The sequence below is a fragment of the Eulemur rufifrons genome, chromosome 1 (assembly GCF_041146395.1).
Source record: "Eulemur rufifrons isolate Redbay chromosome 1, OSU_ERuf_1, whole genome shotgun sequence".
In the NCBI taxonomy this organism is placed as follows: domain Eukaryota; kingdom Metazoa; phylum Chordata; class Mammalia; order Primates; family Lemuridae; genus Eulemur; species Eulemur rufifrons.
The window spans coordinates 49,825,121-49,851,614 of NC_090983.1; the positions used below are offsets into that span (position 1 = coordinate 49,825,121).

The 26,494-nt window shown below is 35.4% G+C and overlaps 1 protein-coding gene across 1 annotated transcript in view; it reads left to right on the forward strand.

Annotated features, from left to right (window-relative positions):
• PDE11A (phosphodiesterase 11A) overlaps positions 1-26,494 on the forward strand; it is a 335,245-nt gene that overhangs the window by 24,775 nt on the left and 283,976 nt on the right. The window contains exon 2 of the mRNA XM_069470433.1: positions 16,049-16,207. Within this exon, the coding sequence (XP_069326534.1) occupies positions 16,049-16,207 (159 nt within the window). The remainder of the gene's footprint in view (positions 1-16,048; positions 16,208-26,494) is intronic.

Consider the following 26,494-nt stretch of genomic DNA (forward strand, 5'->3'; position numbering starts at 1 on the left):
ACACAAGAAAGCGTGCTCACCACCTAGCTACCCAATCAATATATATATAACCTGAACTTTTGTACCCACATAATGAGCTGAAATAAAAAAACAAAACAACAAAAAAAAAGAATAGTAATATTTGTGTAGTTTCTTAAGCTTTTTTGAAAAGACAGTGAACATCTTTTATATGGGAAAATTACTTTTGTGTGATGATCTAAAGTTTTGGCCATATGATTAACATGGACCTTATCAGAAATTTGTGCTCAAGGTAGTCTTTTAGTTTTCAGGCAGATTGATCTGTTTCTTAAGATCTAGGGAGATGATGCTTGAAATATTGTCTTTTCGTGGTGAAAATGATACAGGGCAGATGTGAAACTGGACAGATATTACTTCAAAAGGGGAATTAAGTGCTTTAGATACTGTGGTAATGACAGCTGTCATACAAAGTATTATGGAAAAACTGGAAAACTTGCCATGGCCATGTGGACTTAAAATAAATATTGGCTTCTGCCACTTTTGAAAAAAAAAATTTGTGTGTGTGTTAAAATAGTTCATTGTAAGTTTTATCCAGTTAAAGGCTAATACTGTTATGCCTCCTTTGGAGAAATGACAAGGTTCTTTTAAAAAAATTTCCAAATCCTCATTTTTATGAATCTATATTTGCTGACTTAAAAGTACATGTCAGACGATAGTATCAAAATCATCAAAATTACCTGAACAAAACAATGTAGAAAGAACTGTAGAGGAGGAAAGCAGTTCTATTTAGTAGATTATTGTAATGTCAACACATAGTACAAAAGCAAGAAAAGTAAACAAATTGAGGTGTGTAGTTCTCTGAAGAGACATTCAGTTTTAGTATCAATGACTCCACGGAGTAAATTTTTAGTTTAGTGGTTTGGCCACAGTGTTCCTATTAACATAATGAGAGTTGGGTTGTTAACTGTTCATGTGTGTTGCTAAAGCACACCCCTAAGAAATCTGCAAATTAAAGACATAATGTGTGCCGAACATATTGGTAATGACAAGAGCTTTGATCCTTCAGTATTCATTGTATTGTCCATCGCCTTTTAAAAATTGTGAAATGTATCATATATCCAAGTGGGAGAATAGAATATGTATATGCACAGTTTGAAGAAGAATAAAATGGACTGACTTCTATTCACACCACCAGATTAGAACATAAGACATTGCCATTACCACTGAAGTCTTCTGCTGCCCCTTCACAATAATATTATCCTTCCTCCCTTTTATTGCCATGGTGAGTATTATGTGATTATTCCCTTGTTTCCTACCCCCTATGGCTTTGCCACCTGTGATGTTTTTCTACATAATATGCAATTTCATTTTGCCTGCTTTTAAACTTCATATATGCAATCATTCTACACACATCCTCTGTTTTTCTGCCCAACATTATGTTTTTGAGATTAATAATTCATGTTGAAATGTGTAACAATAATTTCCAATGCTATATAATGTTCCTTTGTATAAATATATCACAATTTATTCATTCTACTATAGATAGACTTTTGAGTTATTTCTAGTTTTTTTTTTTTGCTGTTATTAGTAATGCTGCTATGTACAAAATGTTACATGTCTCCTGGAATTTTAGCATCATATTTACATGACAGCAAACTCCTAACTGGTCATTTCTTACCTATCCAATGTTCATCTTGATGATCTTGTTCTGCTGCATCTTCCTCTTCAAGGTAGGTACAGGGACAGCACTACCATGGCCATCAGGGCACAAACTCTAGCTTTCCCTACTAAGCCCATTCTCCCTACGGCCACCTGGTCCATGGACAGGGCCCTCATTTACCTCCCAGACAAGAAAAGAGGCCTCTCATGGTGGACATGAAAGTGTGGAGCCATTCAGATGTTCTGGGGGGAATCCTGTGAAAGCCCCCCCTCAACCATCTTTTCATATGTTTGTGTTGTATGTGTTTCCTTTCTCTCTTTTTTTCTGTGTTTGTTTCCTCTTCTTGTGAACTACTGGTCCATGTCATTTGCTCATTTTTCCAATAGAGTTTGCTTTTTTCTTATTGATTTGTTGGAGCTCTTTATATATATTCAGAACAGGAGCCTCCTTGTTGGTTATATTTATTGCAAATATCTTTCTTCTCTATTGCTTGCTTTTCACTCTTAATTTTGATACAACTTAATTTATTGATCTTAAACTGTGCATTTTTTGTTCTTGTTGAAGAAACACTTAGGATATAAAGGAAAATATTCTCTTACATTGTCTTTGGAAAATTTTACAATTTGAATTTCAATTAAGTATTTAATTTAATTGTAATTCATTTTTGTGTTAGGGTGTAGGATATGAATACAATTCTTTTTTTTTCTATTTCGATAAACAATTGATCTTGGATCACTTATTGAATAGTTCACCTTTTCTCATGATCTGTAATGCGTGCTTTGTCATAAATCCATTTTCCATATATGTATGGGTTTGTTACTAGGCCAGTATATCGCTCTATACCTGTATCACTACCACACTGCCTTAATTTCTGTAGCTTATAGAAAGTATTAATATCGAGTAGGGTGAATCTTCTCCCTAACCCCCATGCTTGATTGTATTTCAGTTGGAATTGTACTGAAGTATAGGTCACGTTGGAGACAGTTAACTGCTTTATGATATTCAGTCTTCCTACCCAATAATATGATATATTTTTCTTTTTATTTAATCTTCTTTAATATTTTTCAATACACTTTTTTATTTTTCATTATAAAATCCTGTACATTCCTTGTTATATCTTATTCTAGATATTTAAAAATGTTTATTGCTATTTTAAATAGTGTATTTTTTAAAATACATTTTTAGTCAATTGTTATGGGTATCTAGAAATGCAATTTACTTTTGTGAATTGATTTGGAATCTAACTCATTTAAATTTTTTTTATCCATACCTTAAGATTTTCTGTGTAAACAATCATCATGTGCAAATAATGAAGGTTTTGTTTCTTTCTTTACAATCTTTTACATTTTATTTGTTTTTTTTTTTTTTTTTTTTTTTTTTTGCCTCTTTGCTGTGCAAGGACTCCAGTGCAATGTAGAATAAGATTGATTATAACAAGCATCCTTATCTTGCAACTGATCTTATAGAAAATGCTTTCAAAATTTAATCATTAGGTATGAGGTTTCTATGGGTTTTTTGAGATGCCTTTTATTGGAAGAAAGTCCCCTTCTATCCCTAGTGTCCTAAGGGAGTTGTTGATATTATTTTTAAAATCACAAATAGATACAGAATTTTAGCAAATTTTTTGGCCTCTATTAAGATATGAGTTTTTTACTCCTCACACTGTTAATGTGGTGAATTATTTTAATTGATTTTCTCATATTAAACCAATCTTTCATTCCTAGGAAACACCAACTTGGTCATAATAAGTTATTATTTTTATACATTGATTTGTTTCATAAAAATGTTTGCTTTTAGGATTTTTGCATCTATATTCATTCATAAGTGAGACTGGCCTATATATTCTTTTTCTTTTAATATTCTTGTCTGATTTTAAAAGCAAAGTTGTATCACAAATGAATTGGAGGAATAGTCCTTCTATTTCTATTCTGTGGAATAGTTTGTATAATTTAGAATCACCCAATGCTTGGATGTTTGGTAGAATTTCCTGGAAATCTATCTGGATCTAGATTGTGTGTGTGTGTGTGTGTGTGTGTGTATGTATTTAATGGGAATATTTTGAACTACTGATCTAATTTTTTAAAGCTTATAGGACTGACTATTCATGTTCTCAAAAAGATATATTCTGGGTAGTTTGTATGTATCTCTTTATTTCATCTATCCTTTCAAATTTATTGGCACAAAGTTGTTCACAATATCTTCTTCTGTTCAATCTCTACAGCAACTATAGTTTTACCCCTTTTATCCTGATTTTAAAAAATTTAACGCATCATTGTTTTTTCCCTCTTGATTATTCTCTCTAGAGATTTTTGTATTTTGTTACTTTTTTGAATTTTTTTTTATTCTTACCTTAGTCCATTTTGGGATGCTATGACAGAATACTATAAACTGGGTAATTTATAATAAACAGAAATTTATTGGCTTGCAGTTCTGGAGGCTGGAGAGTCCAAGATCAAGGTACTGTCATCTGGTGGGGTCTTCTTACTGCATCATAACATGGTGGAAGCCATCACAGGGTGAAAGGAAAAAAAGGGTGAACCCACTCCCACAATAATGAATCCTTGTTATAAAGGCATTAGTTCTTTCATGAGGGCAGAACCCTCATGACCTAAACACCTCTTAAAAGTCCCACCTCATAATACCATCATAATGGTAATTAAATTTCAATATGAGTTTTGGAGGGGACAAACATTTAAACCCTAGCAATTCTCTTTATTATATGTTTGCTTCCTTTTTCATTAACTTTTGCTCTTATTTTTTTTTCCATTTTCTTGAATGTATTTTGCTGTTCTTTCTTCTAACTCCTTATAGTTGAATGATCATTAAGTTGAGTTTTTCTTTCTTTTCTAATGTAAGCATTTAGGACTGAACTTTTAAGAACTTTTTAAACTGTCCAACAGTTTTGATACATAATATCTAATTATCTGATATTTTTATAAATTATTTTTCTTAATATTAAAATATTTTATAAATTCCATTTTAATTTTTTGATTGATGGGTTATTGAGAAATGTATTCTAAATTTTCAAATATTTGGTTTCACTAGTAATCATTTTATTACTGTTTCTAACTAAAGTGTGTCGAGTTAAATAATATTTGCTGCATGATACCAGTTATTTGAGATGGCGATTTTAAATTTGCTAGCTTGGTGACCTAGCTTTTGGTCAATTTCATAAATGTTCTGTGTCAACCATGGAACCAATCATATGAAGTCTCCTATTGTTGGGTGCAGTGAGTCAGAAATGTGAAATGTACTTGTATGTGAGCATGTTGGTGGGTGAGTTATGGTGGGGATGACAATACACAGTGATGCCCATAAGCTAATCTGTGTTAACTAAGGCAAAGGGACTGGGACAACATGAAGTTTTTAAGTTTGAGTTTCAGTAGATATTGGAAGTCTATTGTTACTCTATTTGAAGGAGTATGTCGGAATCTTATAGATTTGGGTAACTCAGGACTTGTTGTAGTTTCTACTGCTTCTGTTGTTCTATACCATACAGATCCTAAACTGAAGAAGAATTCCCGTTGGTTAAATTGATTGCTCATTTTACTGAAGCATCTCAGAAATGAATGGAAATTTATAGAGTGGTTCCTGACCCTGTTACTTCCATGAGAGTGAGTGCTAGCTGATATGTCAAATCTTTCTAACCCAGCAAAACTCAAAAATGTGATGGTCTTCTAATTAGCTAGCTATTCTAAGTGCTTGATCTAGTTCATAAAAAGGTCACTGCAGCATTCTGCCAGCTGGCCAAGGAAATGCTCTGGAACAAGGCATCAGGCAGAACAGTTCCAAGAGGGGCCAGCCAACTCTATTCGAGGTAGAATGACTTAGATGAGGCTGCCACAAAACACACTGACTCAGTTCTCCAGTCTATCTGGCTAGAGGGCTCCTACTCACAAGCATTTCTTAGAAAGTACCCCGGTGCTTTATTTAAGGAAAATGCACCCTGGATGCTGAGTGCACACTGTGTCCATCCAGACTATTTGCACATAATTCCTGCCGATGTGATCCATCCTTTGAATGATCTAACCACATGTTGACACCTTTGGTTTGATATGTCACTTCCACTATTGGAAGGCTATGGATTCATGTCCCATTTTTTTTGTGGAACATGTGGCCACATAACTTCTGCAGGGAGTCCAAGTATTCTCAGCACTATTGCTTATTTGCAGCCCCAGATAGTGTGAGCACCAGTGAAATGGAGAGCATAGCCTGGCAGGGGGAAAGAAAGGCTTCAGGGACACAGGGACTTACAGTGGGGAAGGGAATGTGTGTGGAACCAACCAGCCAGGTGTCATGCTGCTTTTGAGTCCTTTTCCCCCTGGAAGATGCCTGATTTTTTTCTAACCTGGCCTTTCAGTGGTTGAACATATTGCCATGGCTGGAGGACTTGTTCATATCATTCTATTCTACATTTATATCTACTGGTTTAATAGTTTGTTGAGAATTTTTTTGAGAAACCAATATCAGACTATTAGTTTTTAGTTGCGAGTATTCATCGTTTTGGAAAATCAAGATGTTTTCCAACATTATGTATACATAAGAGGTTGTGATGCTTAACACTTAAATGTGGAGAGGGTCAGAGTCCGAGAAAGTTGAAAAATACATCCATTTCACATATCAGAACATTGCCCAACTGTAGTTTTTTGGCAATCTTTCTGTTCTTTGTTCTCTGTAATGTCAGATAATACCATCAAGATTCTTTGGCATTCTGTGTAGCAATTCAGTTGGACCTAACTTTTATAATAAAGAGTTTTCTAGCCAGGATGATAATGGCTTGAAAAAATAGCAGGGCCATTTAGTCTGCTACTAGCTTAGATCTACTTATATCCTGCTAATAGTATGGAGTGCTATGGTGTCTGTTTTTCATATATTTATATTATTTATGAATATTGATCCACCTCCATCTTGTTGGCTGTCATCTGGTATATCTTGCCTATGTCTGTTACTGGCACTCCAGTAGCATGATGACGCCTGTCTTTTTAGAGGGCACTTTTGAACCTATAGTGCTGTCCTGGATGGTAATCTCATCACTGTTAGGAAACTATGCTAATTTTGCTACTTTCTAAACTGCTTTTCCTCATGTCGTTTTCTCATGTTCATAATAAAGCCCCTTATAACATGTAAAATAATAACCTATAACACATTTTTTTAGTGGTAGTGTGGCTGTACCATAATATAATCAATTTTCTGGTAAATATTAGGTATTTTTCAATTTTTCCTTATTATAAATTCCTAGAAATGAAATTACTATATTGAAGAGTATACAAATTTTAAAGGCTTTTTGTTACTTATTGCCAAATTGTCCTTCATATATATTGCACTAATTTGTGTTCTCACCAGCAAGGTAAAAGTAGACATTTCACTAAAACTTTCAATAAAGCTAGATATTAACATCTTATATTTTAAGTCTATGCCAATTTTATAGAAAAACCTGAAATTATTGTTGTAGTTTTGTAATTTTCACATACCTATGGCCTACCGAAATTCCTTTCTCTCATTTATTTTTTATTTCTATCCATTGCTCACTTCTTGTCATTGATTTGTAAGAATATTGTATGTTAAGGATTTAACACTTTGTCATCCATATATGTTTTAAAATATTTTTCCAAGTTTTACTGTTAATTCTGTTTACATTATTTTTGGGGTTCCGAAATTAAAAGCTTTTATGTGGTCAAATCTATTAGTTTTTTCCTTTATATTTCCTTCTTCCTGATCTTATGCTTCATAAGACTTTATTGTGAGAGCAGACAAATATTCAGTTATAATTCTTCCATTGTTTTATTATTTTATTTCTGACATTTAATTTTTTAAATAACAAACATGTTTCATATAATTTACAATTAAAGTAAATGATGGTTTAGTTTATTGTTTATCATGCTGGTATTCTTCTACCAAAACCTTTTTCCATTTGCACTTCTGATAAGAATCTCGACTGAAATAGACAAATAAAAGAAATGGAATTAATCTTACTTTCACGGGCTGCTTTGTTTAAATATTAGGTGGAAAAGAAGGCCAACATTTTAACAGAGGCCATTGGCTTTTCTGGGTGTAAATTTAGACTTCACCTCATAATATGTGGCATTTATGCATTCTCATAATATTCTCTATAAAACATAACATTAAAACTTTTTTTCCTCATAGCATTTCATATTAAAATAGGAAATATATCTTGGCAGAGTTTGAGTAAATCTTGTTTTACTTTTGCAATGTATCAAGAGATGAGTATATTTAACTCCGTTCTGTGCTTGAAATTAATTTTGATGTATGGTGTGAGATATGGATCTAACTTATTCTTCCCAAATATGTCAGTAGTTGGATAATGCAATAATACTCTTATAATTAACTAAACATTTTTATTTCTATAGACATTTTTCCATATATATATGTAGGAATATATGTGGCTTTCTATTCTCTTTCACCAATTTTTCTATTTGTAGAACAGCATCTTTTTTGTTTTAATTATCGTTGCTTTAAAATACATTTTAATATCAGGTAGTCACTGTATTTTTATCATGATGTTCTCACAAGAAAGAATGATTTAAGACACTTTTAAAAACACATTTCATTTTAAAATGTGTTTAAAAATGTTTTAGAACTTTTAAAAATTACTTTTTAACATAATAATATACATATATTACATATTCCTATGTAATATAATCTCCAGCCTTCCATTAATTCACAACAATTGGTTCTTCCACCTATGCAGAAAGGCAGAATAGTACATTTCAAGTCATTAGACACTAATCAAAATTTTCAAGAGCTTAGCCTCCCAAGCATTTTCTGGAAAATAAGTGTTGTCTAGTGATAAATCATAAGTGTAAGGAGATGCTTTTATGAATTGGAATTAAATGTGCATTACTAATTGATGTACCAATAAAAGCAATTTACTTTTGAGCTTTGGGGAGTTTGGCAATGTATTGGTTTGAATTTCAATAGATTATTCATTTTATATTTCCATTAGCTCCTCTACATTGCAACTCAATAAGGCATTTGAAAGAGGATGTAATAAAATGTGGGACTGAACTTTGTCCTCAAACATTTCTTTGGGGGAATGGGCCAGTGGTGTATTGAGAAAGGTGTGTAGGCCCAGTTCATTAAGTCTTTGGAAAATATAACAAAATAAAACAAAACAAAAGCTAATAAACTTGTTCTGAAAGCTCTAAAGCATGGTTTACAATCTGTTCTCTTCAGACTCCTGAGACCTTAGATTTATTAAGTGACCCTCTAATTCAGTGGTTCTTAACCCTGACCAATAGCTAGACATCAAATCCCTTGCAGACCCTTCCCCCCACCAATTACTACTTAATTGGTGGGAGGTGGGGCTAAAGCATCACTTTCCTTAAGCTCTCCATTGTGATTTCAGAGTTAGCAAGGGTTGCCAACCACTGTTCTATTCCTAGGCACATCTGAGTGTCTGTAGAATGAAGAAATGAAGAAATACCATATATACATGCATATCTTGTATCACTTTTTCTCTGTAATGTCTTATTCTTCTCTATAATTTTTGCTATAGTTCATACTTATAATTTATAATTTTTGAGTTATAATTTATAGCTTGAATATAAGTTCATTTGAAAGTGTCATGGAATTAATAGAGGCTTTTGTCATTATATGTTTCTTCATATGTATGTTCTGGAAACATAACTACCCTCATATAGACGTTCTTAGACTTAAACGGTTTGAGCCTCTTGGCTATGAAGTACCCAAGGTAGATTTGAGATTCTGGTTAAAAAAAATCATCCTTGCCAGGCATGGTGGCTCATGCTATAATCTTAGCACTTCGGGAGGCTGATGGGGAGGATCTCTTGAGGTCAGGAGTTGGGCAACACAGCAAGACCTCATCTCTGCAAAAACTTTAAAGAAAAAAATTAGCTGGGCATGGTGGCATGTGCCTGTAGTCCCAGATACTCAGGAGGCTGAGGCAGGAGTATCGCATGAGCCCAGGAGTTCAAGGCTGCAGTGAGCTATGATTGGGCTACTGCACTCCAGCCTGGGCAGCAGAGTGAAACTCTGTCTTTCTCTCTTAAAACAAATAAAAACAAACAAACAAAAATATCCTTATAGGATAAATAGTGGTCAAGACTAGTTCTTGGCTTAATCATATGTAATGGAAAATTTTACTATAAAGTATTGAAGGTAGACTCCTTAAACATAGAGGGGATAAGACAGAGGGGATAAAAGAGATCTTAGGTGACCCATCTTTGCCATGAGTTTGAGACCTGGATAAGATTGTTAACTCCGGTGACTCTTGCCTTAGGGAGCCTTGAGTGCTTTCTCTGAGAAAGAGGAAAGAGCAGATGGATTTCTTTTTGCTTTGAGGCTTCTTAAAGTGCCTCTAAAATATGTCTCTTTGGGACTGGCTGGGATTTTCCAGCAGAGTGAATATAGCTTTTTTCTCAAGGAAATGAATGCTCAGACCACAGAGGCTGGTTTTCTACAGCCTTAGTGGATTTTGAGGGTAGGGACCTGTTTTGTGGATGTGTTTTGTGGCACCACATTCAACTCAGGAACCGGCAGATGAGACTGCAAATGCAAGCTGCTGGGTCAGAAATGTATCTAAGTATACTGTTCTCTATGTAGGAGGCACAGGTCGGTCCCTTTGCTAAAAACTAAAAATTGCTTTTGGCCTCATGACTTTGTCTTTTTAAATGTTAAAAATCATAGCTAAGTGTCATATGGGTCTGCACAAAAGGCACTGAGAAGATCCCTGCACTTCTCAAGAGCAGTTATACTTAAAATATCTGAACTAGAAAAAATACTATGACACAAAAATACTCAAAGCAGGAAGAGTCTACTACAATCATAACAAACTCATTCCAGAGTTTTAACAACCTTACCTACCTTACCTTAATTTATTAGAAATCTCTCCTACTGTAGATCATTCCTTGTTCTTTTGTCCTAAGGGAGATGAATAAAAATTGGGCACCATTCTCTGTGTGATATTTCATTATAGTCCTACAGGCATTTGTTCGTTTACAATTCAAAAACAAATAAACATAATGTTTCTACCTTATTAGTCCTGTTTTCTCCTTTATGGCCTTCTAAGAAGCTCTGCTGGTGAGTGTGGTGAACTTCTGAAGACCCTCAGCCTAAAAGTTATTAGGCAAAATTTCCATCCTTACCTAAACAATTTTTACTTTCCATTCCAAGTCCTCTTCCTGAAATTAAAAAAAATCTATATCTATATCATCATCTATATCTAACTGCGTTTTGGGCATTGCCACCATGTGGATGACCCACAGTCAACTAAATTTCAAAATGTCCACATTGAAACTCACATTCCTCTCCTCCTGCTCCTCCCTGTGTTTCTCACTCAGTGAATCACCCCACCACCCACCCAGGTACCTGCACAAGAAATACGGAGTTATTTTTGACTTCTCTAACTTTCACAACCTTTCATCAAATTAATTAAGCTTTATTGACTCTACCTCCTAAATATCTCCCTACTCAGTCCGTTTTCCACCACTCCTACTGCCACTAACCACCATCCCAGTCCAGAGACGGTTCATCTCTCTCCTGGATCCCTGGCTTCCGATCCGTTTTTCACACGTAGCCAGAGCAGTCTTTCTGAAATGAAGACTCAGTCATATCACTCCCACCTACCTTCTTAAAACCCTCCCGTGACTGCCCCCCTTCCTCAGTGATAAATCTGAATTCTGCACCTGGTCGCTAGGCTCTCCTTCATCAGCCTCCAGCTGGTCTTTCCTGCAGCATAGCTGACTCTTCCCACAAGAGCCATCTTCACCTTCTTTCTGTTCCTCAAACTGACAAGATTTTTATTGCTTCTGAGCTTTAGACAATACTATTTCCTTTTTCTGGGACACTTTGCTCATCCCTTTCCACCCCTTCTCTCCTTTTTCTGGATAATCCCTGCTGATCCTTTGGATATCAGCTTAAACCATTCACTTTTGGGGGGAAATATTCTCCAAATTTAGATTAAGGTGTGGCACCCTGCTATGTTTCTCCTACTATCACACTCATTTGTGGTTATTACTTGGCTAATAAAATCTATTTTTTAATATCATCTATTATGAAACTTTTCTTTCCTATATAACATCAGGGTAATGTGTTCCTTTATCTAATTATTTCCCTAATTTTCTTCATCTCCTCCAATTAATTTATGCCTCAATTTGGAACTCAGCTTTCTCGATTTTTTTAAATTGGAAGATTAATCTAGAGATTTATATATATTAGGAAAGTGTGCAATTGTATCAGCTTTTCTAACCTTCCATTAGATTAGATTAACTTGATTATATCAAGTTTTGAGTTAATTTGTGAGAATTACCCTATAAGTAGCATAATGAGGACATGGACAAAGCATGTCGTAAGATGCATTACTTTTTAAAAACCATTAAGACTTAATGGAATAAATCTTTCTTCCTAACTTTTAAATTAGAAGATTAAAACTTACCCCATATATCAATACAATTATTTTTTCTCCTCAAATTACAAGTTATCAGGTGGGGCTAGAGATTTGGAGAGATGCTAGGTGAGAGTTTATAACATTTTTGTGACTCTTGATTATGCTAAAGTTTCCCAGGGTCTTTGTTCTCATGTGACTTTGGATACTGTAACAATGAATACACTACAGGCTTGGTGGTTGGTCTACTCAGAGTTGGGTTTTGGTGGATAAGACCCTTCTCCAGAGTTGCAGATTATCACAAAGATAAGAAGAGACAGGCCATGCCTATTCCAGAGTGGATTTTTAGGTCCAGTCCATCATGGTCCACACCACTGACATGCAACCACCAGAATACAAGCCACTCTCCTTTTTCCTTCCCATTTTAAGAATTTTATTGCTCTCACTAGTGACTCTCCTCTTTAACATTTAGGACAATGGTTCTCATGTGAGAATCACATAGGAGCATTTAGAAAACACCAGTATCTAGTGTTGATTGATTCAATTTGGGATGGGGTGGAGCCCAGGCATTTTGAAAACTTTCTTAGGTGGTTCTCACATGCAGTCAATGTGGAGAATTGCTGATTTTGGTCAAAGTATGCACCTAACGTTGTTAAATAAATTGATTTATCAACCCTTTTTACTCTCTTCATTGGTAAATTTTCCCCTCCATCTCAATCTCCCCCATTCCCAGCACTTCCGTCCACACAGTTTCTCAGATTAAAATCTGAGGCTCATTCTTCTTTTTCTATTCTCCCTTTTCCAACCAATTCATCAGGAAGTGCTTTAGACACAATTTCCAACATATTTGTCTATTTCTCTTAACCTCCATTGTCTTTTTGTTATCCCAGACCATCCTCATGCTTTATACCATTTTTATTATATAGCATTTCATTTTTTAAAAAACTTTATTTTCATATACTGCATTTTTATGTCAGAGATTCTCACAATAACAATTCTTTACACTTTCATATTTGTAGACAGATTATCTTAGGACAAATAAAATAATCATATTTGAGGTTTAAGTCTCAGTTTAGAATTTGTAATATTTTGATGCTTCTATAAGGAGTATCTTTTCCCTAAATGGAACTTCTCTATATTCAGAAGCTTTCCAAGCTCTTCTTCCTAGGATTTAGAAATTAGTAATGTGAAATATCAATGTTTTCTAATTTTAAAGTTTCCCTGGGACATGGAACCATTAGTAGCTGGTACCAACTGAACAGAGAGGGAAATTAAAAAAAAATTGAACACTGTCTAATTTTCTGCAAAGTCTTTTTATTTAATTAAATTTTTATTTTTATTTTTATTTTTTTAGAGACAGGGTCTCACCCTGTCACCAAGGCTGGAACTCCTGGGCTCAAGTAACCCTCCCACCTTAGCCTCCTGAGTAGCTAGGACTACAGGTCCATGCCATCATCCCTGGCTAATTTTTTATTATTTGTAGAAATGAGGTCTTGCTATGTTGCCCAGGCTGGTCCTGAACTCCTGGCCTCAAACAATATCTCCAGTGAGAATGGCCTTTATCAAAAAGTTCCAAAACAATAAATGTTGGCATGGATTCAGGGAGATAGGAACACTCATCCACTGCTGGTGGGACTGCAAACTAGTATAACCTCTGTGGCAAGTATTATGGAGATACCTCAAAGAGCTACAAGTAGAACTACCATTCAATCCAGCAATCCCATTACTGGGCATCTACCCAAAGGCAAAGAGACAGTCTATAAAAAAGACTTCTGCACTAGAATGTTTATAGCAGCACAATTCACAATTGCAAAGATGTGGAAACAACCCAAGTGCCCATCAATCCATGAGTGGATTAATAAAATGTGATATATGTATATCATGGAGTTATACTCAGACACAAAAAACAGTGGTGAACTAGTACCTCTTGTATATCCTGGATAGAGCTAGAGCCCATTCTACTAAGTGAAGTATCACAAGAATGGAAAAACAAGCACCACATGTACTCACCATCAAATTGGTATTAACTGATCAACACTTAAGTGCACATATTAAGAAACTGGTAAATTAAAAGGCAAGAGCTCATCTATAATGTTTAGTTATACTGTGAGTCTTGTGAGAAGCTGGGAGACAATCCCATTAACTTATGAGAAAATGGAATTCAGTCTCACTATTTCTTGGATACAGCTCCTCTCAAACATTTCCTTAAAGATTAAGTTCTGAAAATAACTATGGGATTAGAAAAGGTTTGTCTCAGCAATGAACATATCTTATTTCTTCCTTATTTCAATTGAATAGCATGATAGAGCAGAGGCAAAGAGGTGTACGATCGGTTCTTAAGGTATTAAGTCTAAAAGCTCAGAGTTTCCATAGCATGGCAGCAGCTTTGCAGATGCCCTCACCATAGTAGTTGAAAGAACAAAGCCCGGTAAAGGTTAAAGCCATGAGTGCCACATAGGCCTGCACTGGCTGCTTTGATGGTGAGTGTCCACGGGCACAGTCTGTAACTAACTTGTCCAAGGCCCCAGTGATTACAGATAGTGAGGGCTGCAGTCAGGTTGTAGTCCATCACAGGGCAAGCAGGCCCAGGAGCAAAATACTGACTACCTTCTCACCCATCCAGTGGAGAGAGGCAGTCTTGGAAGCAGAATGGTGGCAGGTGAATGTGCCATACTGCATACCATCCTGGGGTAGGCCAGGCCTGGAGAAATGCTGATATATGGGCAGGTATGACTACTGGGGTTCAGAGCAGCAGAGATCAGCCTCTTTGGGCACTGCCAGACACCTCAGCCTCCAGAGAACTGCCATCTTGCTCCTTAGTTGTTTTTTTTTTAAAGGAGTAAAATTTTATTGTTAGAGTTGAAGCCTCCTCTATACCTCTCCCTGAGCTGTTTCCTCCCTTCCTGTTCACAGGTAAACACTAACATAAATTTAGTGTTTACTATTCCCATGCATGTTTTTATACTTTTACTACATATTTGAATCCATAAATAACATTTAGTATTATTTTAAATATTGGTAGTATTATATAGATGGTGGCTTTAACTCTTCTTTAAACCAGTGCAACTCCTATAGCTTGATTTTATTTTTATTTAAATTTTTTTTGTCTCTCACGATATTGGCATTTATGAGGAGTCCAGGTTAAGCTTCTGACAAAATGACTAATAATCTGTATGTTTCTTAATCTTTTCCTGAATGATTAGATTCATGTTACACATTGGACAAGAGCAGTCCATGTTCTTGGTGATAGTATGTCCTTCCCATTGCATCACACATGATGTTATTTTGTCTTATTAATGGTGATGCTGAGTTTGATTGCTTGGTTCAGTTGGTGTCCACCAGATCTCTTCATTACAAAGACACCTTTTACCTTTGCAATAAGCAATCTGTGGGGGTAGCACTTTGAGACTATGTGAATATTCTGTTTAGCAGCAACATTTCACTCAGTGGTATTAGCATCCACTGATGGCCCTTCCTTGTAATCATAATTATATTGGTAGTTGCAAAATACATATTACATAATTTTATTCCTTCTATGTTTTTTAGCTGGAATTCTACATAGAGGCCTTTTATCTCCTCCCCCTGCCTTTTTTGGGTGTATTTTGAAATATCACAGTAAACTCACAGGTTCTTTTTTCATGGGATCATTTTGACCAAAAATAAAGTAGTTCTTTTCTGAATATTTTCCCACAGTGTTTAATACATATTTCTTATGTATTTTTCTTATATGATATTTCATATCCAGTTGTCTTTGTGAAATAACATATTTTAGTAAATAGCTCACAGTGGACTATCCTTAAACACACTTGCCCTTTCCCCAGTTTTGATATGTTGTAGTTGGGTTTAAAGTCTCTCCCTTCATTGACCGTGGCTATCAACGGTGGTGGTGATTTATTATCATTTATGTTCCTTTAGTGAATTAAACATGAATTCAAACTTGTTATTGTGATTAACAATTCATGGGGAAAGTTCCCAGTGATAAAGTATCATATACAAAAATGCACTTCTCTTTCCTTCTCCCTGACAACAATTCACATGTAGTTAATGCTCTCTTTGATTATTTTTAGGATCGAAGATTCAATGATGAAATCGACAAGCTCACTGGATACAAGACAAAATCATTATTGTGCATGCCTATCCGGAGCAGCGATGGTGAGATTATTGGTGTGGCCCAAGCGATAAATAAGATTCCTGAAGGTGCTCCATTCACTGAAGATGATGAAAAAGTAAGATTTCATGCCTTTTGTGAGTTGTACTTTCCTTCTTGATCATTGATTGCTATTCTCTCTGAAGGCAGGAATTATGTGAATAGCTGTTGGATTAGCCCATTCACGGATCAAAGAGCTTTTTCTCATGTTATACAAAATGTAATTGGAGTTTTTTGATATTTCATAGAATGTAGTGTAATTTAAAATAATTACTTCATCTTTTTCTTAGCTTGCTTTTCATTACAAGCCTCAGTAGTATTCTTGTTATTCCCTGGTCTTTATCTCCCTTATAAGTAAGCTTTCTAATTGACGATCACAACACCACCACACATGGCCTAAGGGAAGATAGGGAATATAGAATGATTACTGCGTTTCAGAAACTCAGCACTTTCTCTTGCGCTTTTATAACTACAATGAAGAATTGTTTTCTCAGTTCTTATATAAAAATCTCAATAAAATGAATGTTATTTAATTGTTATTCCAAATTGCTAATAAAAAGAACATTACTTTTGTCTCTGAAGAGCAATTGACCTTGGTAGAAGTAATGTACTTTTTGCTCTGAAAATTTAAGTTCTTTCACCAGTAGTTTATTCACCAGCTTATATTAAAAGAAAGAGTCCACAAAGAACTGAAGTTCTGGCTTTGAAGCTCTTACCTTCATATTGGATAAAATCTGGTTGAATATTTATAAACTTGGTGGTAAAAGAAAATCTCAAATTAGTTTGTTTAAGTTTGATGACTCTCATATTCCTATTTGAATAAAAAAACTTCATAATTTAACCTTCTGAATGTGGGTTTGCTATTTGCCAATACTAATTACTAATGCATTAAATTAATGCAAATGTTCTACTACAGAAGGTCAACATAAAATATGATTGTAAGGAAACAAGAGGTTTTTAAGTGAAGAGAATCCTTGACTGAGGTCATTTCTACAGTGGAATTGGAACAGCCCAAATCTCAGTAAAAGTTTATAAACTCACAGAGCATGACAGGACCTCATATGATTTCTTACAAATTCAATAAACTTTTACAGCGCATGTTGAGGTCATAGGAAGCACAAAGACAAATCCCACTTGTGTTATGCCATCTAGGAGCTACACAAAGCAGGAGGCAGGAATCATTAAGATGTTGTTCCAAGACGTGCTATGAGTGCCCAGGGAAAGGAGGGTGATTCTCACTTGGTATGAAGAAGCTTCTTGGAAGAGGTGATGTTTGATCCAATCTCTGATGCGAGAATAGGCCTCCATCAGAGAGAACCAGGTGAGAAGGAGAGGATAGTTAGTAATGAATATGAATGTAGGCTACCTCATTCGCTGTAAAAATATTTCCATGGAATGTACAGATAAAGCAAAAATTTCACTTATGCATTTTGTGTCACAAATACATAACAGAGGCTTAAGATAAGGTGCCTCTTAGTAAGGATTTAGATAGAAGGATTGGGTTTTGTGTCTTTCCAAATGTAACCACTATGTACCCTTGGCGTCCCCCAAACAGTTTAGTTTATACACAGATGATAGTCCTGCCTTTGCTCTGCTGCCTTCATTTAAAGGGATCTCTTTATAAATTTAGTTTTCATCTTTGATTCCATTTACGTTAGATTTGTTTTCTGGACTTTTCTCAGTGGATTTATACTTGCAAGATAGGGTTTCATGAGTTCTGAATGATTTAAAGGGAAGTTTGCGCAAGGCTTTGTTCCTTTCTTGAACAGAATAAATGTTTAGTTCCATGAAGAATGAGAGCCTGGAACTGAGTCCCTGAGACACACAGCTGCTTTGGGTGCATTGCTTAATCTCTGACTCAAAATTTCCTCACTTGTCAATTAAACTATCCATCATTAAGTGGAAGGAGAATTAAATAAGATCACAAACAAAAAATACTTTGCAAAATATAAGAAACTGGGCCGGTATAAAACATAAATATTTATATTTAATGTTTTCTTTAAGAGTTTTAAAATGTTCTTTTAGATTTGTCACTTATCCCCAAGCAACTTATTTCTTAGATTCAACCTCATTTGAGTATTTCCTTGTTCCCAATGTTATATTTTTCTCTTCTGCAATTATCCCATGTGCCCATAGTAGAATTTCATCTTCCAGCCTCTAAAATTTCCTCACCTGCCTTCAAATCCCTACTCTAGTTTCACTTCTTGGAAGAAGCCTTTCCAGTTAGGGCAGATAGATTGTGTCCATGCAAATGATACTGGGTCGAGGGTATTTTATCTGGACAACTTCTGGATCTGGTTATTACTCTGTCCTGCAAGGATTCTATACAATGTAAACCAATCAGGAGTGGTGAAGAAGAAACACAGTAGACAAAATCTAAACATGATTAATGGGAAAGAACAAAATCTAGATACTGCTTCCAAAGGAAAGAAGACAACAAGGCATAATGGCTGCACTGGCCATATGGTGAGTCTGTCTGGGTTGAAATTCCATCTCTGCCATGGCCTGTGTAACCTTGAGCAAGTCACTTAGCTTTTCTGTGCCACAATTGCCTCCTCTTAGAAGAGAGGAGATAATAATAATACTTATGTCACAGGGCTATAGGGAGATTAAATGAGGGAGCACCTAGCACAGAGTAATTCCTCATAAAAGATTAGCTTTCACGGACAGCACATTAAACATGTGAGATACAATCAGATCTCAGTTAAAAAATTATCTTTGTATAATTTAAGTCCATAAGTTTTTATTAAGTGGAGCTTCTGGGTTGCTGAATGAATACAGGGTGGTGATGGTGGGCAGGTAGTACACCCAGAGAGGGAATGGAAGCTCTGCACCCCTTCCCCCATACCTTGCCGTATGCATCTCCTCTATCTAGTTGCTCCTGAGTTATAACCTTTTATAGTAAACTGGTAACCATAGTGAGTGATTGGATCTACAAATGGTTGATGACCAGACCATACATGATGATATTAATAGAGTTCTCACCCACACCCACATTGTCTTTAGCGGCCAGCCCAGAAAGCCAAATCACAATCTCTTCAGCAACCAGCCCAGAATAGTCAGGATTTGGTCAATGACTGCCACTTCCCTATTTTTTTGCGCCCACCCTGCCTGCCACCCCTCCATGCTTTCAACTCAGGGCCAACCAGAGAAAGTCAAATATGTTCCCTGAACTCATTCCCCAAGAAGCCCTGCTTCTCATTAGCCTGCATTCAGCTTCCCCATGCCAAAGCCTCCAATCAGAGCATGTCTAAAGTCTTCTTTTTTCACCATAAAACTTGCCCACTCCTCTTTGAGTCTGCCAAATGCAAGTGATGGTGGTGACTTCTTTGTTATAACAAGATCTGAAGAAATAGCCTCTGTTAGTCCTCATTTAAAAAAAAGGTTTTTATTAAACACAGTCTATAGGCCAGGTACTCTTCCAGTATTGGGTTTCAACAAGGAAAAGGGGGATATACTTCTTTATAAATTCATAATTCTCTTGCATTATTACTAATGAACATACTGTTTTACTTGGTTGTATAAGATTATCCTTTTATGTACTAATTTGTATCTTACTTAACATAAAATTATTTCTTACATTTATGTCCACGTGTGAATGTATTCTACATTTGCCATTTGGGGGGATTATAAAGTTTTTTTTTTTCTTTTCTTTCCCTTTCCTACATAGCCTGGTTTGCTTAGTCATTGTCATTTTACTGAGAATTTGGTTTTTTCTCAGTTTTTTACTAATATAAATAGCCCCCGAATGAAAATCTTGAACAAATTACCTTTTTCTTTTTTGTTATTACCTTAGGGTATATTCCAAAAACTGGAATTACTAAATCTAAGTGCAAGAACAGTTTTATAGCTCTCATTCCATATTACCAGATAGGTGTTGAAAATATTGAACCCACTTACAATGGTAGCAGCATACATATACCTATTTCCTCAGAGCTCTGCCAACTTTGTTCAATTCACATTTTAAAGCCCAAATTAGTTTTCCTCATTCGGCCAGGCAGACTTTAGACAACTTCCTCCTACATTCAACACTATAAACTCTAGTAACAGAAGTAATTTCATCGTTGCCTACTAGTAAGGAAAGAAGGAAGACAAAGGAAGCCATGTCCTGTGCATTAGGTAAGAGGCGCTGGAGTCAGATACCCTCCTAGGCAGGTTTAAGTCTTTGCTGCTTTTTTAGCTGAGTGACCTCGAGCAAGTTGCTGAATCTCTCTAAGCCCCAGAACCTCCATCATAATCGTAGTGTGGTTATGAGGAGTAAAATAGAGAACAGATGTAAAGTGCTTAGGGTAGCACTTAGTATCAATAAATGAGCCTCATGAAATCTCACTATATATTTCAAAACCAGACTAAAGTAATCGGAGCCTTATTTGTTATTTTGCTTTATGCACATAACTGCCATGTCATCATTCATATGGGTTATGGTAAATTTATTGCACATTAGCATAATGTGATTTATATGTCCTGGTATCTTAAAATGTCAACTTTTAGAGACTATAAATTAGCTTTGGTATAATTTCAAAACATTTTGCAATATGAAAATCTGTAAATTATTTGTCTGAATAAATTAAAAATTAAATGTGATATATTCATTTCTGGGCTATTTATGTATCTAACATAATTGTGCACAGGATTGTACTGTGTTTCTTGAAAATTCTGTACCTATAATTCACTGGCTGTGCTATATCATGTGATGATTGTAATGGCTGTCTATATCATGTAATGGCTTTAATATATCATGTAATACATATATCACATAATAGAAGAGACAAGAATGATCATCAAATCCATTCCCCACCACCCCTACCCTCATCCAGTGCAGGAATCTTTACCTGACAGATAATCATCCAGTCTCTGCCTGAAAACTTCCCTTTTATGACTTTATATCATCATGTTCTTTAAAATTCTTGAATAATTAGTAAAAAATTTTATCAGCAGTGGTGAGGGTTTTGTGTGAAATATAGTCTGCCATATGCACATATTAATAATTTAAGTTCCATACTGACAAATTACTAGTTTGGTAATTCACGTTGGAACTACACACAAAAGCAGACCATGCAGGAGAGATGATTAGAATTTTCTGGTTCACTTCATGGGTTTCAAACAAATGTTCCTGTTTTTCAGCGATATGTATAAGCTAGCTGACTTTGGTGGTATAACTAGACTCTTTGCGTTAAAAATTAATTCATTCCTTTGTTATTCCTGGGTGAGTAAAGGGAGGTATTGCTTTGCAGAGTAAAATCACGAGACCCGGATAAGAACAGACATTTATGATCTATTAAGATGTATGGGCACACCAGTGTGAAACCTGGGAAATGGAAATAAGCACGGGCTCTTATCCACCCTGCCAGGTTGCCTATACCTCATCCCCAAAGGTGCCATTTCATAACTTGGCGTTGCATAAAGTATGGCATGTCTATTTCAGTTACTTTCCAATAGCCGAGCCAACATATAAGCAGTGTGGCTTGAACTTCTGCTTTGGCTAATCTCTACAGGCTTCTTTAGCCTTGGTCACCTCTCTTCAGCTCATAATTTGGAGTTGGGCCACCCTGCTGCTCTCCTTTGTGCCGACGTGTTCAACCACCCTGTAGAGCTGGGATGCAGCCAACCGAGCTTGGCTGCTGGGGGACTGGCTGTGTTCCACGAGCTTGTTACTGGTGACGCTGCCCTGCCAACTGGTGTTGAGGATGGTGCACAGATGATGCTAACAAGTCTCTGCAGAAGCTGGAGTTTTCTTATCAGCAACAGGCCTGGGACTCTAAGCCAGATAACAGAGAGGATTTCATAACTCTTGGGCTTACATTGCTAAACTGTTTCTGATTGTCTGCAGCTAATGTTTAGGATTCATGAGATGTCAAGAGTGCAAAAGGTATTAAAGTTCACTGTAGTGAGGAAGGGGGCTGCTGATTTGTGGCACCAGAAGACTGAATGCAGCTCGCACTTGTGTGACTTGCATAGGATTTGACTGGCATAGGATTAATTTTTTAAGAATTGAATGCCTTTAGACATGGCTGCAAGCTGCACTTCCACATAATAGGCAACCCCTAAACAACTAGTCAGTTTAACATAATCAACTTAATGGAGGCAAAGATGGACAAGTTTCTTCTGTCGTCTTATGAATAGAATAGCTAGTTTCTACAAAAGGTACTTTTCAAAATTATTATTTTTTAAATCTTGTTATATACATGGATAGTAGTGTTACAACTCTGCCAGACAAGTCTACGTGTTTTCTATTAAAACTCCACTGTCTTGATACTGAAATGCTAAAAGAGAAGTGAATTAACTATTGTAAGAAATGTCCTTTGTGTTTTCATTTCATTTTTTTTTCTTTTCTGCCTTTATTTCAACTAAATTAGATTTTCAAACCTGTTGGAATAACATTATAATTAAAAATCAGTGTTTAGCAGAAAGATGTTAAAGGTCCTGGCAGATGGCTCAAGATTTCAAATTATATTTGATCAATAAGATTTCTGTCCTGGAAAAATTTGGATTGAATCCCATAACTCATTAATTACAATATTTTGTCTATATTTAAATGATCTAGAGACTGCACTGTTTGCCTTTTAATAGCCATTACCCACGTTCCATATAATCACTGTGAAACTACAAGAGCTTCAGCGACCAATTTGTTCATGTTCTATGTGTTCACTGGGCTACATGTGACTGAGAGGTTCAAAAACACTGAGGAGTTTTGAGAAAGCTATTACCAACACAGTACCTGTTAGAACTCAGGTTAGACCAGAGAATTTTTTTTTTTCTGTTGGAGCAGTATTGCTATGGGCTCTTGACTGTAGTCTCTGCCTCTTCCTCAGGCAGAATCTAACTTTGGGATAAGAAGGCAAGTCCGTTTGCTAGGGTCCGGCTTAGGGCTTCACACTCAGCAAAAACTGTCTACTCTGCCCATACTTTTGTCTTGGGCTTATCACCTCCATACCTTTGCTTGTGTCATTACCCAATTGCATGCAACTCTTCTCCTCCTCACCCTTCTTTCAAGGCTTAAGTCAAATTCTGTCATCTCAGACCTAAGTAGGAATTATTCCAAAACTGATTATTGTTTGTCCTTAATGGTATTTCCTAATATTTTATAGTTCAACCTTTTTTTCAGATGTCCCCAAATGACTATTCATTGAGAAAATACATAATGATCAAATATTCAGGAATTTAAAAAATTAATCACACAATTGAACAAAATGAAAACCAATACCTACATAATGTATTTCTTATTCCAGATGCAGATAATGCTTGGTATGCATACAGATTACAGGCTCCTTGCAAAAATTCTGATGTCCTCTGATGGCTAATATACTGGCATTTGTAATTTCCTGCCTCAACAGCTTCTTTTTTTTATGTTTCTAAGAGTTACCAAGGAAACAATAAGTGCTTAGGTGCAATATCCTTCTTTCCATCTCTTTCCATATACTATGCAGGATCTAGCAAGGTAGTTTGCGGTTATCAGGAACATGAAATAAATGACTTCAATAAGTTACAGAGCTGTAACCACTACAGTGCTGAATGTGGAGAATTTTGAGTGTCATTGATCTGTATATCATTTTTAATGGCTATATAGTGTTCTATTGTGTGGAAGAACCATTTATTTACTCACTATTTATTGAATTTCCACCTAGAAGGCACTGCTATATTTGAGGCATGGTTTGAAGTGCTGATGTTAAACTGATGAATTGGACAGACTAAAGTTCCTGCCCTCTCAGAGCTTACATGCTAGTGGCAAAGACAGACAATAAACAAAGTAACCATGTAAGTATAGAAAATAGTTTCAAGTAGTGATTAGATACATAATTTTTATAACTTATGTAATTCAGTTTTTTTCTGTGGCTTTTATTTATATGGGTGTGCTTAATTAGGTCTAGATAATATGAAAAGGGCTTACAGCAAAATAGGATCTTTCACTAGGAAGCAAGGTTTGATCCAGAGCTCTCACCCAAATATTAATAACTATGATAAATTGTGTCTGACTCTTTCACGGAATCTCTTTTTTCCTCTTTATTCCAGGTGTTCATATAAGGTGTGTGTCCCTCTAGGCTGTTTTATGCAGTAAACATGAAGCCCAAGAAAATGTTGTTTTATTATTATGTTCACTCCAAGTATCTTTGTGTTGTATCTTCTTTTTTTTTTTTTTTTTTTTTTGAGACAGAGTCTCACTCTTTTCCCCGGATTAGAGTGCCATGGCATCTGCCTAGCTCACAGCAAACTCAAACTCTTGGGCTCAAGCAATCCTACTGCCTCAGCCTCCAGAGTAGCTGGGACTATAGGCATGCACCACCATGCCCAGCTAATTTTTTCTATATATATATTTTTAGTTGTCCGGTTAATTTCTTTCTATTTTTTAGTAGAGACGGGGTCTCACTCTTGCTCAAGCTGGTGTTGTATCTTCTTGTGAGTATTAAGTTGTAGTCACAATATCAATTTATCATTGCCTGGATTGGGGAATTTGAGATTGGATGATCCTAACGTGACATGGCCAAGCTGTAGATATACATTATAATGCTTAACAGACAGGACTCTGCACGTCAGGGAGGATATGATCACAGAGTGAGGAGAGTTCAGTGTATTCTGATATTCAGGGACTGATGCATCCATGCCTCTTAATAGCTGGCAGGACTCAAAATAGTCTTTTAGTCAAGCCACTTCTAAAAGTGCAAAATGACAAAGAACTATTATAAACTCTATCTCTGATTTATGTAGGGCTCACACAGAAGAGAATGATTTGCAATTATAGATTAGAAACAAATAAACTTGTTGGCAGGAAGAATTGTTATTAAAGAACCAGAACAGTGTGGTGGATTCTTATTGACTGGAGATTTCAAATGAATACATAACTGTCTTCTTTGAATAACTAGGTTAGTGTTACTATCTGAATAAAATAGCAAGGTTGTTTCTTTTCATCTTAGAATGCTGAATGAATTGGAATTTTAAAAACTTAAATTCTTTTTTTTACAAAAAGTAGAATATATTTGGCTATATTTGAATTGGATATATCTGTTTTTCTTGGATTTTTCCCCCTTTCTTTTGATAAGATTACTTCCTAATTATAAAGATAATACGAGTTTATTGTAGAAAATTTGAAAAGTATAAAAAAGGAAAAATTAATATCACCTGTAATCCTAACTTTCAGAGATAATGCTATTAACACCCTTGGTTTATTTACCCATATTTATTTTTATCTATAAAGATATGTTTCCAAAATTTGCATCATGTATTTTATAATGTTTTAAACAATTCTTCAAAGATACAATTTATATGTTCACATTATTTTCTACCATGTAATTATATAATAGTTTATTTAATCATTTTGTTTCTTAGCATTTAGGTTGTTTCCAAAATCATGTTATTAAAAGATTATAATTAATGAACATCTTTATAAATATATCTTGGATGACATCTTAGGATAGCTATTAGGTTGAACTATTAAATTGCTGTTTTGTAGGTGAAAAATGATCCAGAATCTGCAATTTTATATGGTTTAAACTAATGCTTAGGATTACTGGGTCAAGAGATTTAAACATTAATTTTTTTAACAGTTTTATTGGGATATAATTCACATGCCATACAATCCATCCATTGACAATTCAATGAGTTTAAGTATATTTGCAGAGCTGTGTAACTGTCACCATACTCAGTTTTAGAACATTTTCATCACCCCAAAACACACCTTATTAGCAGTGTCTCCCCATTTCCCCCAGCTTTTCTAGTCCTAAACAACCACCAGTCTACTTTCTGTCTTTATGCATTTGGCTATTTTGGACAATTCATATAAATAGATTCATACAGTATGTGATCCTGGGTGACGGGCTTCTTTCACTTAACGTAATTGTTTTCAAGATTCATCCATGTTGTAGCCCTTCATTTCTTTTTATGGCCCAATAATATTTCATTGTATGAATAATATTCCATTGTATGAACAGACCACATTTTGTTTATCCATTCATCAGTCCATGGGCATTTGTCATTTCCACTTCTTGACTACTATGAATAATGCTGCTGTGAACATTCATGTACAATTTTTTGTGTCAATATATGCTCTCATTTCTCTTGGATATATACCTAGGAGTGGAATTGCTGAGTCATATGGTAACTCTAATGTTTAACCTTTTGAAGAACTGCCAGACTGTTTTGCAAAACAGCTGCACTATTTTAAATTCCCACCAGCAATGCCTGAGGGTTCCAGTTTCTCCATGTCTTTTGTCAATACTTGTTATTGTCTGTCTTTCTTATTATAGCCATTCTAGTGGGTATAAAGTGATATCTCATGGTGGTTTTGATTTGTCTTACCCTGTTGGCTGATGATATTGATCATCTTTTCATGAGTTTATTGGTGCAACATTTGTTCTTAAGGCTCTTGATAAAT